The 18,915-nt window shown below is 36.6% G+C and overlaps 1 protein-coding gene across 1 annotated transcript; it reads left to right on the top strand.

Moving 5' to 3' along the window:
• The first annotated feature begins 1,088 nt into the window (after nucleotides 1–1,088).
• Nucleotides 1,089–18,654, top strand: fnta (farnesyltransferase, CAAX box, subunit alpha). Its single transcript, XM_088922494.1, has 9 exons — nucleotides 1,089–1,297; nucleotides 4,685–4,770; nucleotides 5,420–5,534; nucleotides 8,452–8,556; nucleotides 9,884–10,010; nucleotides 11,024–11,172; nucleotides 12,515–12,577; nucleotides 13,425–13,596; nucleotides 18,171–18,654. The coding sequence occupies exons 1-9, from the start codon at nucleotides 1,164–1,166 to the stop codon at nucleotides 18,315–18,317; spliced, it is 1,098 nt and encodes a 365-aa protein (XP_088778620.1). The 5' UTR covers nucleotides 1,089–1,163; the 3' UTR covers nucleotides 18,318–18,654.
• The last annotated feature ends 261 nt before the right edge of the window (nucleotides 18,655–18,915 follow it).

The raw sequence follows: 18,915 nt of genomic DNA, 5'->3' as shown, positions 1-18,915 counted from the left end.
GTGTGGAGTTTGCATGTTCTTGTGTGGGTTTATTCTGGCTGCTCCAGTTTCCAATTCCAAAGGCATACTGGTAGGTTATTTGGCTTCTGGGAAAACGTGCCTTGGTGTGAGTGTTTGTCTGCCCTGCAATGGACTAGCGTTCTGTCCAGGGTGTATCCTGCCTTTCTCCTGTTGCTTATCTGGGGATAGGCTCTGGCTCCCCTGTGACCCTGAACTGGAAGAAGCAGTTAAAAAAAAATAGATTGAATGGAAGTTTGGAATTGTATCTGACTTGTGAAATATAAAATCTAAATGGTGTCCAGTCAAAGAGTTCGAATGAATCCTATTATAAAGTTAGTTAAGGGATGAAGTGTATAACCTAGCACTACACTGGAACAAACACTAGTAGGAGTATGGCATTCCAGGACCAGGATCAAGGACCCTGTCCTAAATATATTATATTGTTATTTATAATAAGAATACGGATCGCAAATCCCCGTATCATAATGATTTATGACAAACGTTTTGTCCAGTAACGATTCACTGCTTATGTACATCAGTGTCATGATAACGATTTGTGTACCTCTGTGTATTGATTGGACAGCCGACACGTAACCTTAGTAACTTATTTAACGCGTACAGGGTACAGTACGCCCATATTTTATAACGTGTATGTTTTATATAAAATAGGAACCTTGAGAATTTGATGCAGTGTTATTAAATATTCCAATCTATAAATACTGATTCATTTCCACTACACTTTGGAAATGTAAATTTAAATATCGTACGAACAATTATCCACGTAGACACGTGAACACCTAAACTCAATAGTACAAAAAACGCAAGTACGCTACTGCAGTAATTGGACAGTATCAGTGTCTTAATGAAAAATATATCCTGATTCCTTATGATCATGATGTGCTTGGAAAAATGAAACATGTAAAACCCCTGACAATGACAGGAAAACTACAAGATTATCTAGATCTACGCTAACCCCTCATATTACTCTCAATTTCATAGAACTATCCTAATTCTCATTCACATTTTTCTCTTTTGAAAGCGGGTTGGTTTTAAGGTAAGGAAATGACGACCGAGGTCCCGCCTTCAGTGTCTTTTCAACATCCTGGTGCGCCGTCAAAACTGTCTGCAAAGCAAAGAGAAAGTAGAAGCTTGAGCTCCCAACAATGTCAGGTTTGGAGGAAATTCCGCACCTCAACTCCGAGGTGCAAGAAGATGGACACAACGAGGCTGGGGGAGAGGTGGAAGCCGAAGATGATTATGTAGCCGACCTGTGCGTCGGGGGATACGTGTTCTACAGGTACGGACGCACAAGTCCTCTGCACGCACTCGTGCAGACTTGTACAGTATTTCTACAGATTGCCGAAAAAGCTGTCCTTGTCTTATAAAAACTATAAATCAAAGAGTTCATATTTACGCTATTAAAACGCATTTCTTATTTTAAAATGTACTCTTTCGTGCGTTGCTTAACCCGTAATGAGCTTAACACTTGGTCGAGGAGCTCCATTCCAGTTTCCCCCCCCCCCCCCACTAAGTTACAATGATGAATTTATTGCACAATTAAAGAACATGTCTAAACAATAAAAGGCTTATTTATAGGCAGACAGGAATACAGATTTAGGTCTGTTTCTTGATTTAGAGTGTGGACGGCTGAAGTCTGTAAAATGATTGTACGTGTAGGCTTGGACTGGCCCCGGATGCGTCAACAGCCGTAATCTTTTTACAGGACGCTATGATAGTTTCCTTCCTATCGCAGGCTGGACAGTAGTAAGGATTGTTAGACGACACCAGACTGAGAAGAGCACAGCTATGGTGTAGTGAATTCTGTATTATGAGATGGTGTGAGCCACTCACGCTGCTGAACGTAAACTGTATTGTGTTTTGCTGTTATGCTAGTAAACGGTAGTGGTCATGTCTGGTACTTGCAATGGACTGTATGCTGTTATTTCACTGTTTTGTAATGATTATTATAATTTCTATAATATTTTGATTGCACATAATATCTCATTGCATGTAATGTGAATAAGTTTATTGATAATTTTTACTGTAAGAAGCGTTCTCAGTCAGAATTAATATTTAAAAAATATGGATCATCCCCGTGTTATATTCTTATATTAAAGTTTCCTTAAGAATTATTCGTTTGTTTTTACTTCATTATGCCAATGAGTGAAACACCTGTTTCTTCCATTGTTCTTTTCTGTAAAAGCTTTTTAGTAGAAATGTTGGCCAATTGGGGAAGTTCATGACAAAATGGATACACAAAGACCTTAGTAGCTCTAAATAAAATTACTTGTTTAACTCCTGTGGCATATACTGGACAGTGTATGAAATGGAGCACTTTAATCATGATCATACACATTTGTAATAATGAAAAGAAAACATCTTGCAAGACATCACAGTGGTGGAATACTAATAATTTTATTTATATAGTAGGTAGTACAGAGAATATTATACTGTATATACAGGAGATAGGGTTACCAAAAAGAAGATTAATGAAAAAAGTAAAGTGTGTATACCAGCAGCAGAAGAGTCCCTAACACTTGATTGTGCTATAGTGGTTCTGGTCATTCAACAGACAAGGAATGGACCAGAAAAAACGTCTTCTTGGGTTACAAGCGTTCAAACTCGAGCTGGAAGTATTCTTAACCTGAACTGGTTGCTCTGAAGTCAAAATGCAGCCTGACCCTAAAGAATAATGTGGGTTTTTCATAATCTGTTACAGTTTATGCATACTCATTGTTAGGGTAACCGTTTGAGTAAACAAGTGTGTATACAGTAAATGCTGCATTTAAATAATGTACACTGTGTAATGCAGATTTTATTCACAGGTTTTATTAACATGTACAGTATGATGTTATTTAAACATGCAGTTTTTGACACATGTTATTAAAAATAAAGAGCAAGATATTTGCAAGATAGTCATTATAAAACAATTTAATCAAAATATTGTACTGCATTCTAATACAATTTAAGGAAGTTGACAGTACCTTCAAATGAAAATTAAACTTTGCACTAATGTCCTCTGTGTCTTGTTCTTAAGATTGGTGTTATCATCAATGAAATGAGTTACATTCTCTCAGGGAATTTGTGTTCACCTTAAATTATTATTTGCTGTCTCAATAAACAGCAGTTTATATTTGGTATTTTTTAGCTAAAAAAGCACATCATCACTTCTGGCACACCATAATACTCCCATTAAATTTCAAATTGCAGATCTCCCTCAGTCATTTATTTCCAGATTTCCAGGACAGAGTGTATATAAGGTTCATTTTTAGCCTGATCCGCTCCTTGTCCTAACTTTCATCATTGAAGGGCTGAAGGAAAGAGATAAGAAGTTGGTGTCTTCACCAGGACTTATTTTTATTATTAGCTTTTTTGGGTTATGCTTTTAGTGACTTACTCAGCTGTATAAACGGGTATATTTTCCTAAAGCCATCTGAGTGAAGTATAAGCCCAAAGCTGTAACTACAGTTCCACATTGGTGTGCACTTCATATTCCATCTCATTTTACCTTCTTCTTACAGTCTGAATTTGTATCTAACACCACTTCTTTATGGATGTCACAAGAATTGTTAATGGGCGATGCAGTTGGAGTGTTTTCATTGATGTAGGGCTGCTTGTGTATTTGGAGCCTTTTCACAATCTTAATTGTGTCAGGTGATAGTTCCAAATCTGGCAACTCTGAAGATATTTTTATATAAGAAACCACATTGTTGCTGATAAAATGTAGAGTGATAAGGAAATAATGGGAATTTGCTCCATATCCAGAAAATGAGTGTGATAACAGAAACCATTCTTATTTAATCTTGTTTTGCCTTTTGTGAGATGGAAGTTGGCTATGTGCCATTCTCTTTTACCGTGAAGGGCTCCAGTGCCTCATGATTGAGCATCAATAGCCATGTTTGTAAATCTTCTGCTTAAATAGTGTCTTTCTTTTGCTCTCTTAACATTCTTATGAAACAGAAGCCTGTATGCTTGAGAGGGGTCCTTGCTGACCTGTCAATAATTGTTTAAAAGTGAAAGTGGGCTTCTGTGCATTGTTTTGCAACTTTTGCAATCAGTTATTTTCTGTTTTATTTTTATAATCAGTTTAGGAGGATGTGTGAAAGTTTTTTTTATAGATTGCTTTTAGATCTTGAGAATTTTTAGACGTTTTATTACAGAGCGCTTTGCGTTGATCAGTAGCAAAGAAACCCGATTTAATACGTTAATACTGCCACAAAGTAAAATGTGAAAAAGTCCAAGGGGGGTGAATACTTTTGATAACTACTGTATTTGGCACTCAGCATTTGGATTTGTCTTTTCAGACTTTTGACCAGGAAACTGGTAGTTCTTGTGGTAAAAAGGTTGTCTGGAGCTGTGGGTTATTAGTTAAGAAATTTAATCTCCATCTCTCTGTGCTGGAGGGAGGGATGCTTAGTATCTACAGACAGAAGGTTGCATTCATTGCAGACATAATGCTGTACCAAGATTACGACTGTTTTTGCACAAAGAGTCACCTAAATGTTAAAGGTGTGAAATGTACATTTGATAAGGTGCAATATTAAGAGCCCCTATTGATTGAATTATTTTTATTTTGCCGTATTAGTTTTTCTTCAATAAACTATGACAGCTTAAGCATGGTTGAGAATCCTTTATGACTTTGGCTGACATGATCCTGGGATACATGTGCTTTTGTTTCTTGCAGGAACAGAAAGGAATGGTCTGACATTGAGCCACTGCCACAGGACGATGGTCCCAACCCAGTCGTGAAGATTGCATACTCTGACAAGTGTAAGATCCCTTCACTGAAGATGCGTGTTTTTCCGAAGATTTTGCATTTGCTTTTCCTTTTCGATTCCAGTCTTAGATCATGTTTCTGCTTTTGCTAGATTTTCAGTTTTTTTCATTGGCCTATAAAACAAGAGAGTTTGCCACTTGAATATTTCCTGCTTCCGCCAAGCTTTAGACTGTATTTTGTGAGTGAATGTTATGAGTTAAGCAAAATCAGAAATTACCTGAATTGTAAAGCACTGTACATGTTTTGTTTTGAGCTTTTAAGGTAATGGTTTTTATGAATTGGGTGAAGGAAAACAAAATAAAAGTGGCATCTATATTAAAACAATGTTGCAAGCCATCTTTCTAGGGATCTGATGGGGACTTATTAATGTAACATCGCCCTCAGTTTGTGAAGGATGACTTGCAATTAGCTGCTACAAACAGCAGTTTTGTCTTAAAGTTCCCATAGTTCAGTCATAAGTAGAGCTCATGTTAAAAAATACTTAGTTTGTGTCTTTTAAGAAAGAGAAAGGACAGATTGTCTTTTAAATAGCCAGAGATCAGAATGGAAATCCATTCCATGCTGTGTTGTTTTAGTGTTCCACTTAAGAATTGTACATTTCTATTTGTATTGCTAAGGCTTTGATTTTTTTGTCTCTTACAGTTATGGATGTGTATGATTACTTCCGAGCCGTGTTAAAGCGAGATGAGAGAAGTGAAAGGGCTTTTGCATTAACAGCTGATGCCATTGAACTTAATGCTGCAAACTACACTGTATGGTAAGCTGCCTTGGGCTTGTCTTCAGGTATGATAAAGGAAACCAGCTTAGTGATGGAAAACATTTTGAGTCATTGGATTTCAATATTTGCAGCCGTTCATAATGATTTTATTTTCACCTGATTACACAGAGGAAGGGTTTGACAGAATGTCTGTTGTAAATGGGCATAGTGAAAACCTTGCAAAGCTTCTGGTCTGACATGCATAGCAGATATCTGTATGTGTGAAAATCTAGAGAATATAAGGCTTTTATGTTTTTCTTCTGTTTTTGAATTTAGAATCACCATTTATTGTTGTATCTCCTATAATAGCTAACCCACTTCTCAGCAAGCCAGGACATTTCTCCACACATCCTTTGCTTTATATCCACTGCTTACAGCTTGTGGTTCCATACTTGCCTAAATTTTACATGGAGTTTTAGATCACCTGTGGATGGATTGTCTCCCATGGGTCATTGTTACTCTGGCATCGTCTTAGCCTTACAACCCAGAGTTTCAAAGCTCTCTAGGTGAGATTTTCCTCTATATCTCTGTAACATCCAATTATTGCTCTCTGTATTTCCCTTTGCTTGGAAACTTCTCTGTTTCATACTGAGACAGGGCTTCCTTTTACTAAGGCTGCCTTCCAGGATCATTGTTCCTGGTCTCTAGACTGCCATTTGGCTACTGCCTTTCTTTTTCAACTCAGTGGACCTCGGAGTTGCCTGTTCTTTTCTCCTCAGGCAGGAAAAAGGTTAAAGCTCCGAGACCTTGATCCCCCTCTCCATGGCTTGATAATCATTGCATTCCTTTCTGGTGGGCGAGAACTCTTCTTCTTCCCCTGATCTATGTGTAAGAGAGGAATTAATGCTGGCCAGCTGTGCTGTCCAGGGGTGAATACACTCTCTAGCCTTTGTTCATCACAGCTCTGGAATTTCTATAAAGAAACTGATGCCAGAATCTGTAATTTTGCCTTCTTCAGTGCTGGTTCAGGGCCACGTCGCTCCATTGCCTTCGTTTAGTACTTTTATCTCAGCAGGTTCAAGGCTTCTCCTTCCCCCTCCAGGACTTAGCTTTTCTTTATCCCGTTTCAGAGAGCTTTATTGGTATGACCGATGCAATAAAACATTATTGAGTGACAAGCTCACTGTTCTTCGGGTTGTGACAGGAGATTATGAACTGGGCTACAACTCTAGTTTCGTAGTTTCTAGTTTCCTCCCCACTTCCCCTGTTGGGTCAAAAGCAATTCTGATTCGGGCAAGAGTGGAAAATTTGTTCTTAATAAAGAATAAGGCCTCCAGTGCCTCATGATTGAGCATCAATAGCCATGTTTGTAAATCTTCTGCTTAAATATCAGTGTCTTTCTTTTGCTCTCTTAACATTCTTATGAAACAGAAGCCTGTTCTCCAATTCTGCCTCTGTTTGGCAACTTTGGGGTATATTTATCTTTTTTGTCCTTTTTGAGCTCTTCTTTATGCACCTCTGGAGTATGTATGCTCCTGTGGCTAATCGTCTGTGAGTATTCTTCATTTTTGCATGAAAAGCCACAGGGCTTTCTAATTACTCTGCTCTGCTGGGAGGTCTTATCACTCCCCTTTGGTTCCTATCGGGAACTAAATAAGGCCAAACAGCGCACCGCTGGATTTAAGAATTGCCAGTTACTCATAGCTCCCAAACACAGAACAGAATGAAGAAGAGTAGGCAACCCTCTTACCTTAGAGTAACTCATATTTTAACATATCGCAGGCACCGCATTTGCATACAGGAGGTTCAGAGCTGACTGTGATGTCTTACTGACTGCATCTAATGCCTGCAATTACTCAGGAGGTCACAGGGGCTACTATGTAGTGGAAATCTAAGAGAACCCTCGCTGGCAATCAGTCAGTTATGGGGAATCTGGTCGCAGGTGGCTGGTGACATGACCTAGGCTGGAAACCCTGACCCCATGATCAGCCTGTGTTCAGGCCTATACTCACTGAGCTCCTTTTGAGGTTGTAACCTAAAGATCTCTTATCTATCTACCTAGCACTGACTCATGTGGTGAGTGAGTCTGCTGATGTCTGTTAGCTTACTATAGTTAACTGTGTGGCCAGGGGGTTACCAGGTATCTTTCATCACCAGTGGACCTAATGGCACACTGTCGCACAAGTTAGCCGGCACAGCTGTGTAATAGCTTGCTGTTCCAGTTGACTTTCTGGCAGCCAGCCCATTGGCCTGAGTCACAGGCACCACTGGAGAAAAAGAATTGCAGAAAAAGCAATGTGCTGTATGGCATTCCGATAGATTCTGCTCGTACCTGAGCTTGCCATAGACCACGTCAAGCCTTTTAGTTTGGCTCACAGAGAAATAAGCAACTCCTATTAAAAAACTGTTTCAGTTATGCATTTTGAGAGTTATGGCTCTTATATTTTAAAAGCGTTTTCTTTCATTTTTATTATTTTTTTCTGTTATGCTCATACCTTATTTATTCTACTTAGCAACTTCTGTGATTAGATTCGGAACCTGTTGCAGCACAGAAACTTGTCTGAAGTATATCTTTCGAAATACCCTAATAATTTGCGAGTCAGGACAGTCCCGCTGACCCTCATAGCATATGTGGAGCTGCTGGACTAGTATACTGTAGAGAAGCAAGTAGAGTACAATGTTAAATTAATGATGAGTTAGAACGAGTAGCTCTGACTTCTTATACACCATCTTATATGTTGCTTAGCATTGAACAGAAGACTTTTCAATTTAAAGAAGCTGCAGTGAACAATTTGTAAATTTCAGTTTAGATAAAAGATAAATATTAAAGAAAGAAAATATCATCAAACCAGCTACATAGAGTAGTACAATGTCTTTTAATAATAATCAGCACTTTTCATTCGTATTGTAAAAGTGAATTTTAATTCTTTGGATCTTATATAATACTAAGTTAATATTTGGCTTTCTACAATTCCAGGCATTATCGCAGAGTCCTTTTACAGTCTTTGAAGAAGGACCTTTATGAAGAGATGAAGTATATAACGGCCATCATTGAAGACCAGCCAAAAAACTACCAAGTCTGGTAATTACATTTTTTCTTTCAGTTTCCTCTTTCTTGTTCTCTCTGACTAAATGAATGAACCATTGTTTATTTACTGTACTGTATGTATTCCTCATGGGGTTATAAGAATTTATTAAATATTTATGGATCGTGATATTTCTTTCACACTGTGTATTTAATGTTGTAATGCATGATCCAGTGTGATTGGTGAACTAATGCAACAGTGAAAAAATGAACCATTAACGTGCAGTTCTTATCTAATTTAGATTTATTTCTAACAAGTGTGTTGCAGAACGTACCCAGCCTTAGTTATCAATTGCACTGAAGCTTCTTTAAATAAACATTGGAATACCATTGTACTCTCCCATTGGCATTGAGTAGTCTGGTCTTAAAAGCTTATCATCCACAATATTGTGGTGTTTGCATTGTTACAATGAAATCAATCTAAAAAGGCCATTTTTAGATTAAATTTCCTTGATTGTATTTATAATTTGCAATTATGTTTGTTATTGGAAGAAATAGTTATAAATATCAGGTTTGACTGCCCTCCAGTTCATGAACTACAGGACTGCCACATTTGACTGATTTGGAACTCCCAAAATGTTTGTGCGGTAATATTTTTCTTCATAATTGGCACAGAAAAATAATTTTGGTGTCATCATAAAGGTATTGTATGGGGCTATATTTTTCTTCACTAATATTTTATGAAATGTGAAGAAAAAAAGTTCAGTGAAGTTAAAAAGTCTGAATCTGTGACTTTTTACATTCCCCTAGCCTTTTTCTTTACTTGGTTTTAGATATTTCAGAGTTTAGACCGCCACCAACATTTCCCGCAAGTTATATTTTGTACCGACTTTTGTTTTTGGCAAAGGACAGCGTTTAATGTATAGTACCAGAACATTGAAAGAAAATTGGAAAGGATGCCAAAGATGAGTGTCCACAGTTATTTACTTTTAGCATGTACATGTGTAAATTGGTACTGGGTTGCACATATTTTATATTTATAAAAGTATAATTCCATATGACTATAACATCTGTCTTGAAGTTATACCACCATTAAAATAGAATATTAACACTGACCAGTTTGTAGAGATGAAAAAGTGTATAAAACTGTCCTCTTGAGAAGCAGAAATTATTTGTTGTTTTTATGAGAAGAAATATATGTGTTTTGCCTCATTTAAGTCCCTTTCTGGTGCTAGATTGTCTTTTAGTCAGGGGCAGTATGTCAGTGATGCTGATCTCACAAGGTCTGTGCTCTGGAACTGTGGGTCTGACTCTGTGCTGAGTGTTTGGTCTAATCTGTACACATTGACAATTGGGAACTAACAGCCTGTGTTCTGGATGTAAGGCATCACAGACGGATGGTTGTGGAATGGCTGAATGATCCTTCTCAGGAGCTGGAGTTCATTGCCGACATTCTCAACCAAGATGCCAAGAACTACCACGCCTGGCAGCACAGGCAATGGGTCATTCAGGTAAGATTTGCCCTGACATGTAGTCATGCCTTTACACAGTCATAAAAGCTCTTACCGTGTGGGAGGGAAAAAAAAGCTATCTGAAAATAAAACAAAGACGCGCATAGGTTTCAGCTATAAATATTTTAAAAAGTACCTGGTTTTAATGTCCTTGTTCAGCCTGTTATAAACCTGTATAAATTCAGCACATCTGTCTAGAAATACATATTGTGGATCATGCAGATCATGGCTGTTTACCAGAATTTGTCCTGCCAGCTCAGCTCTTAATGATTTAATTGAGAGTTTAACTCTTTTCAAAGGCTTTCAGCTGGTGGTGATTTAAGGAGACCAACAAAAATTGTTGCTTTTTTGTTAGACCGTGCGCTATTAGGAAATTAATCTGTATTTCATCACATTTAATGTTTTTTACAGTTGGACTTTGAAATAAATGAAATCTGTTTTTTTCCAAACTTAGTTCGATGACATATAACAGTCCTGTTCAGATCAAAAACTGGCTACAGCTCTGCGTGGCTCTACAAGGCTGTTTGTAGAACTGTTTTCCAGCTGCACAGAAGTTTTTTAAACACTTAGTTAACTATGAGCTCACATTTTTTATTACATTCAATAAAATTGTATTTTTTTGCCACTTTGAATACAGACAGGCAAACCAACAGCATAAATACAATTCAAATGCCTATTCTTGTTGTTTATTTATTATATTCACCTATGAAGGTTTTCTATATTTTGCACATGGCACATTGTTTTAGGCAAAATAACCTCTGCTGTGTATCATCTTAGCATCTGATTTGTGTTGGCAAATACAAATATGATTTATTTGCAGTTGTAGCATAGTGACAGAAGGCAAATGCCATCCAAATCAAATCTAAATGGTTCAGCAGAGAGTTTCAGAAGAGATGCTTTTTCCTGAATGAAAACAATGACTCAGACATTTTAGACTTGATGTGAAATAAATGTATACAGAGCTGCTAATGTGTCCTGAGCCCTGTGTAGGATGTGTGTTTTATTCTTGGCAGGAGTACAAGCTGTGGGAAAATGAGCTGGAGTATGTGGAGCAGCTCCTGGAGGATGATGTAAGGAACAATTCAGCCTGGAACCAGAGGCACTTTGTCATCGCCCACACCACGGGCTATAACGATCCAGCCATCATGGACCGAGAAGTTCAGTGAGTGCTGTCACTGAACAGTATATCTGTAGTGTGGGTTTATTTAGTACCCTTTTTAATTTGAGTTGTTTAAAACCGGCAGGTTTAAAGCTAGGTAAATTGCTCCAATTTTAATATACAGTACATGTATTTTGCCTATAAGTATATCATGAAAGCATGTTCTGAAAATAACAAATGGATAAATCGTCTGTGTGTTTTATGTAGGCAATTTTTAATTTAAAATCACCCTTTAAGTTTTTAATAGCCACCTAATTTGGAATAGCCCGTTGTGGTTTTTATGTTCCTACATGCAGCTGTGCACCTGTAAATTCACCCAGGGGAGAACAAGAAAGTTTGGTCAGAATCCTTTAACCCACACCCCACTTCTAGCTTTTGTCTTTTAACATGTTACAGGCTCCACAGCACTATACTGCAGGTTCAGTGCTGATGAGAGGAGAGGCGCGCCCTCACTAACAACACTGCATGCCTGCTAGTGCCCATGAGGCCGCAGGCGTTGATGAGAACCAGGAAAGCCCTGGCCGACTAATCCCACCCTAGTCTACACCTTGGGGAGTCTCTGGGGTGGGTGGCCAGTAACGTGATCCAGGCTCAAATCGGTGATTGTAGAACTCAGCCTGCATTAGGGCCTATAACTTACCAGTTGAGCCACTTACACCAGGCAGTTATTTTTTGCTTGCTTCAAACCCAAGGATAACCAAGAGACTCAGGTACAAGAAAGGCTCAAGTCATCATCTGCCCCTTAGTCATGTTAGGTATTGATATTTAACCCATTCAGCAGTGTCATTCACTTAATATCGGAGATGATATTATCAAATATGTGTGGTTTAACAAATACTGTTCATTACACTTCAGAAAGTAGTGGATATAATTGTAGTAAATGGTTAGACCCAGCACATGTCTGCAGCAATAGTACCGTTTGTATCAGTCTGAATTGTGTTTTAAAAAAATAAACAGTTATTTTCAACAAAAATTCATGCATGTAAGAAGGCATTTTCTCATCACTAAATATTAAATTCACAGATATAACAAAAATGCATTGATTTTAAATATAGATTAGAAGAAAATTAGTATTTTCCTTTGACATTTTTAGATCTTAAACATGCGTAATGGAAGACAACCTATGTATTCATATATATGGCATGGCCCTATTGTAGACTGAAAAGTCCATCTGTAAAAGTTTATTTTGAATGAATGGTCTCGAGGTGTCTTGACACAAATTTCATAAATGTTTTAGAATAATGTTTGTACTCGTGTTAATATGTGAATAACAGACCTTTGAAAACTCCCCTTTTATTTATGTAAGTTTACCTTGAGTAAAAGTATTTTTGTCACTGTATTACAGGTACTGTCTGCAGTCCATCAGAAAGGCTCCTCAAAATGAAAGTGCCTGGAACTACTTGAAAGGGTATCTTATTGTACAGCTAATTAAATTGATAAAAACAGACTTGTACTTGTATCCCATAACTGATGAGCTAATTTCAGTATTTTTATGTGCAAAATCTTTGAGACCTTTAGATCAAATGTGAGTTATTTCTATTTTCAGCCAGCAGGTGTCAGCAGTGTTGTGTATTGAACTGTAATGTGAAAAATATTTAAACTTGTACATAAACACTGCATAATTAGCTAAACTTCTGCTTTGATATTGAAGATAGTATTTGAATACCTTTTACTGCTTTCACACATAACATTTTAAAAACAAAGCTAACAGATCTGACAAGTTCTAATAAGTGGAAATCTGGGAATGTATATTATATATATATAATATGTTATGTGTTTATAATTATAAAGTGTTTAGAAAAACAAATATTTTCTGAATAATGTTACATATTTATATAAACAGGTAAATGCTGATTTATGGCTAATTTTGCAATTATGAAATTGATAAGAAATTTGAAGACATAAACAATGAATTCTGCAAATTACATTTTTTAATTGCTATCATGCAGGCATGGCCGACTACTGCATGACTGTTTGAAATGTATAATTATACACTGTGTAATGTAGCATTCAGCATTTAAAAAAAACACCTTTTCTTGTTTGCACAGAATGATTTCTAACTTTTTGTGCCCGTTTAAGGAAACTTTAATTGCAGAAATTATTATTTTGGAAAGGCAGAGAGATTATTTGTGTCTCATTGGTGCAGGCAAAACGGGAAAAATATTTTGTTCCAGTTTTTAGTGATTTTAATGTACAGCCTTTAGTCACTATTAATACACACCATAAACGGCACCTTTTTTCTGGATTTATCATAGAATATTACAAGATCGAGCCTTGTCGGCACGGCCAGGCTTGCTGGAGGAGATTCTGGAGCTGCGGAAAACACACAGCTCTCCCTACTTGTTTGCCTTCCTGGTAGACTTATATGAAGACATGCTCGAAAGTGAGAGCAGTAACCAGGAGGAGCTCTTAACCAAGGCACTTGAGGTCAGTATGGACTGCAGGGGATAGAAAAGCAACAGGAGACGCAGCTCCGACGGGGGTTGACAACAAGACAAGAATATCCTAATTAATTTATTAGTGAGGAAAGAAGTGCATGACCAAAGTGCCTTTTAGTCCTTTCATGAAAAGCCATTTTACGTAATTGTGGGTTGATGAGGAGGAATAAATGACACGAGTTTTGTCTGTAGGCATTGGATAGAGGATTAACAGATTTAATTAAATATCTTCCAACAAGCTGGAAGGTGATCTTTGTTTCTTATCTCTTTGGAAAGAAAAAAAATCTTCTCTGGACTGACGTGTAGCTGTCGTAGAGCAACATGCTCATAGTGGAATGTGCAATTCCATGGTTAATTCTGCACATTTAACTGATTATTTAATGCTTACTTTAAGTGTTTATTTTAACATTATTTATTGATTAATATAGATGACAATAGGAATTATTTTCCAGCTTTTATGTCAAATACACACAGCACACTCCTAAGGTATTCCTGTTAGGTTAGTTATATAATTCAGCTCTTCACTGTAATGTGCATAATGAGACATTTATTTAATAATTGTAGTGATTAGAGGGCAATAACCATTACAGATTACAATTTACAAAGACTTCATATGGCTAATGGTTACTGCATTTATTTTTATAGGAGAACCTACCTTTAAACCTGGAATGTTTTTAATGATAATATTAACAGGAAAACAATTTAAACTAGCTTAAAGTAATGTAAATGTAAAGTGATGATGTTATTCTCATCCACACCATTACATTTCCAGTTGTGTAGAATAGGAAATAGAGTATCATCACATTTTGTTCTGACTTTGGTTCCTTTCTGTTTTCTCTGAATACCAGTGGACAGTTGTTCTCTTCTGTACACAAAATTCAGTGTTTGTGCTTAACCGTAAATACACCTTAAAAAGACATCCAGAGCATAAGAAGCACAGGCTCCTATGAGAAATCCTTTTCAGGGATACTGGGGAAACCTTAGACACATTAGATTGGCAGCTTTTCTGTATTTCAGGAAGAGTCTATCGTGGTAATTCCTTTCCTTTCCATTGTAACACGTTGTTCACACAATGCTTCAGCTAATCCTTAATTCATCAAAGTGATCTTCAACACTTGGGTTAATTAAGCAATTAAACCTGCAAAGGCACTTGGTTGAACTCTTATGATCCAGGCAAGTCAGGGTGAGTTTATTTTCTAATCTTCATACTCTTAAGTCTGCACAGCAATCCAGCAGTGATGAACTTTTGGAATTTAAAAAACCTTAACCGTGATTATACTAGCTGAAGATGGAGGCGACTGTTAACATTTCAGGATTAAATATGCATGATCAGCATAAGATATCTCTAATCGGCACTGCTGGCGTGAAAGTTTTTTATTTTCTTTGTGCTGCTGGTGCTCTGCAGCGTGACTGTGACTGTACCTTCCAGGGAGTGATGTCTGGTCTGTAGAAGAGAGAATGAGTAATGCTGGAAATATTGCTGACTATCGCCATGACCCAGAACTGAACACCTCCCACCACCCAAACTGTTTAAATACTGTAAATACAGCGAACATTTGTATTATAATTTATATGATACAGAATAATATTCTATTTTATGATGGTTAAGGTCATGCTGTCATTCATTCATGACTGCTTGAAGTCATACACAACCAGTTCAGCCACAGCACTCCTAACACTGATGGGCATGGCTCTGCAATGTTCAAAGATTAACTGTAGCTCGGCCCACTGGCTAGGGTCTTTGGTCTCAGGGTTGTGTTTTCTGTTCATTTGAGCTAAATACTGAAAATTTTAATACTTAAAATCAAACAGTTTTAGAATTTTATATAAAACTCCGTAATAGTTCTGAATTTTAACACTTTCATTTTTTTCCCCATTTTTCAGCAGTTTGGTCAACTTAATGATGAACCGTCAAATATACAAGGATAGTGTATTTCCTGTAATATTTTGGCTGTAACTCACCTGGTCGAAGAAATAAGAGTGATAGTCAGTGGAGTCATCTGCCCTCTCTCACTTACAGTATGAAGGATGAGGCATGGAGAAAATGCAGCAGTGGTGAAGCTGGGGTGGAGGGTGGGTGCTAAAAAAGAAGGTGCAGTCCTTGCTCAATCACAGACTTTATACCCGTCACTTATGCATGGAAGAACAAGATGAGAATTTGACCTCCTCACGATTTTTTAACACCATGTTATGTACCAGCTGTAATACAGTCACATAATTATAATTAATTCTAAATGATAATTAATGATTTCTGATTATTTTGAATAACAGTTTTCTTCATTAATATAGACGTTAAAGCAGATATGATCATTTTAAAATGATTGTTTTAGTTTTTTAAGCATTTACACTGAAGACTAAAATGGTGCAAGATGTGTGGCAAAGAATGTAGAACTGTGCTGTGATATATTACACCACAGACATTATTAAAATAAACGCGAGGGAGATCCTTGCCATTGTTTTATTGCATGTAGTAGGTGATAGATTTGTCAAAGCACACAAAAGGGACAAATATGGCCTCAGCCAACACAACCTTAGCTGATTGTGCATGGTTCTGGTTTAGTGCATTTAAAGAAACAGTGATGTATGTCCTTCATCGATGCTGTATATGAATAGGTAGCCCTCTTGCTATAACCTCTTCAGCAAAATGGTATGATTAAAAGGCAAAAAGTAATTGGCACCCAGAATAACTTTAAAAGCAACGATTGCATGGTTTCATGTAATCAACAACAATTTACAGTCACATACAGTAACTTCTCAATGGTTACTCTAAGTTGAGTACTAAAGAAATGATGCAATACAAATACTTTTACAAGAAAAGTGGTTACATTAAATTTCTCCCACGCTACCTGTAAACACAGCAGAAATATTTAATTATGCATTTCCTTGATTTTTGTATTCCATTTCTCATGTACTTTTTCAAAATTCTAGAGTTCGAATTTTGTTGCAAAGTGCATATTTATACTGTTTTTGTGTGTCTTATTGTAGCTTTAAAACTAGACAGTGGAATTAACTCACAGCATTATTAATGTTGGCATATAAGAACACTTTTTTCTCAATCATTGCAGTTAAAAATTGCTGAATGTGAAACCAAAAAGCATCTGAAAAGGTGCCTGAGATGCAAGTAATTATATTTCTTGTGTTGGTGGGGTTGCACCTATTTTGAGGGGAAATATAACATTAAAGTGTTCTTTCTGTATGGCGGGGAAAGTTAATTGCACAACATAATTGAGAGTTTAGGGGATATTGAGTAGATGTATATTCCATCTGTGATAATGAATATGCGTATTAAGGAACAACAAATATACATTTTATGATTTATGGAATATGGAAGGGGAAAAAAAGTATGATGAAGAAATGTTTGAGTACATTTCTGTACTGAAATGTACATGAGTACACAGTTTTAAATTCCAGCTCCCTCTTTCAATATATACTTATTTCACATTTTATTTGGCATCTGACTTTTCTGTCAGATAAAGTACCCATCCACTATTGAATTCAGATAATGATTTTTGCTTTCTTTTACAATTTGATTGCGTTATAAAATCCTACTGTTTTTGTTCCAGCTTTAATAGGTCTACAGCATCTTTATTTTTGTGTACCTTCTTGCAAGTGCAAATACCGATGCAGAATAATTTAAACAATTGTTTTTGGATGCAAAGGTTTTTGCTTTTGTATTTGCTTATATGAAGTCTGTGGGTGAGGCAGATCTATTAAAATAAGAGTAGCTGCAGCGTTGGTAAACCAGTCCAGTCTGTGCATAGTTTGGAGAAAATTAATTCTCACAAGTCATATCTGTATGTTTAATATTAAAGGAGTGCAAGAAAGATATTAAACAATAATTTGAGCATTCGTTTTTACCTGTTTACATCTTATTGATCTTCCCACTGTGCCTTTGCAGACATTTATGACTAAGTTTTCAGAGTCCCATGTACCTTTGTTTACTGTTGGAAGATTTTATTTTGAAGCTAGAAACTGATCTAATCAAATCTAAAACTCTCCTAATACAGTTCTCTCACTCTGCCTCAGTCTCAATTCATTATTTCTGTGGTAATCTTATACATACCATGTCATACTAAGACCTACGATTAATAAGAGAAAAGTAATAGGTTTAATCCATGCTGAAAAAATAATACAAAATAAAACACAACGTTCACCCTAAGAAGGCTCCACGGCCGAAACATTGTGTTTTCTTTCTTCTCTTTTCAGCATGGAATAAACCTATTACTTGTTCCTTCACAGCCTACGCATAAGATTATAAGATTATATGCACAGCACGTCAGAATATCTTATCCTAACACAGACAATACTATATTTGTATAAAACGGAAACTGGGGTTTTGTTGATCATTTTAAGCCTGTGTTTTCTTGTATATTTGGTATGTAACCTTGTCTACCCATTCTCTTTTTGCTAGCAATGGCTACAAGCAGTCCTCATAGCTGTTAATTAAGAGCCCTTGTTAATTGCTACCATGTGCTTTTTATGAGGATGGTCACCTTCTGTGTAAAAGTATAATGATGATGATTTACTAATGGATGTTTGTGTCATTTTATTTTCAATTTATAGCTGTGTGAACTACTTGCAGAAGAAAAGGATAGCATCAGGAAAGAATACTGGAGATACATTGGCAGATCACTGAAAGACAAATATGGCACCAGTGAGGAATCCACAACTCCTTTGCAAGAGCATCAAGAGAATTGTGGAAATGACTGATATGACCAAGGATTTGAAATGATAATTTGCTGCAGAAAAATAATTTTGGCAACAGGTCATCATTACCACATTGGTAATGAGTATTCATACCAGCAAGGATAAGAAGAATGCATATTGAAAGTATTCAAATCATAATGCTGAGGTGTTTAAATTGAGTTCAAGAGAGGTTTTGGGTGGTGAACACCAAGAACCTCCCATCACAGAAAAAACTTAACACCCTTAACTTAGGCGGAAACTATAATATCTTGCCAAAACATTGTGTAGCCATATTCTGCATTGCTTAGACTGTAAAGTCTTTTGTACGCTAGAATTAATAATATAATTGTACCTGACTAAAGCTGTTGTCCTTGCTTCTGTTTACAAACTCAGTTTTATATTTTTCTGCTGTATAACATTTGAAGTATCTTATGTTTGTATGAAAGTGTTATGTAGAAGATTCAGAAAGGTAAAGTATTTTCAAAGGGATTAAGTGTATGTTGTGTTTCCCCCCCAAAAAATACTTAAATTGCAATGATAATTAGTGTGGAGGACAGCTAGTGAAGAAGAACTTTATTTATATCAATTATCCTTTATACTTCATAAGCTTGGCTGATTATAT

Source organism: Atractosteus spatula, chromosome 1 (assembly GCF_055471065.1).
Source record: "Atractosteus spatula isolate fAtrSpa1 chromosome 1, fAtrSpa1.hap1, whole genome shotgun sequence".
NCBI lineage: Eukaryota > Metazoa > Chordata > Actinopteri > Semionotiformes > Lepisosteidae > Atractosteus > Atractosteus spatula.
Note: the sequence above shows the minus strand (reverse complement) of the source record. Positions and strands in the feature narration are given on the sequence as shown.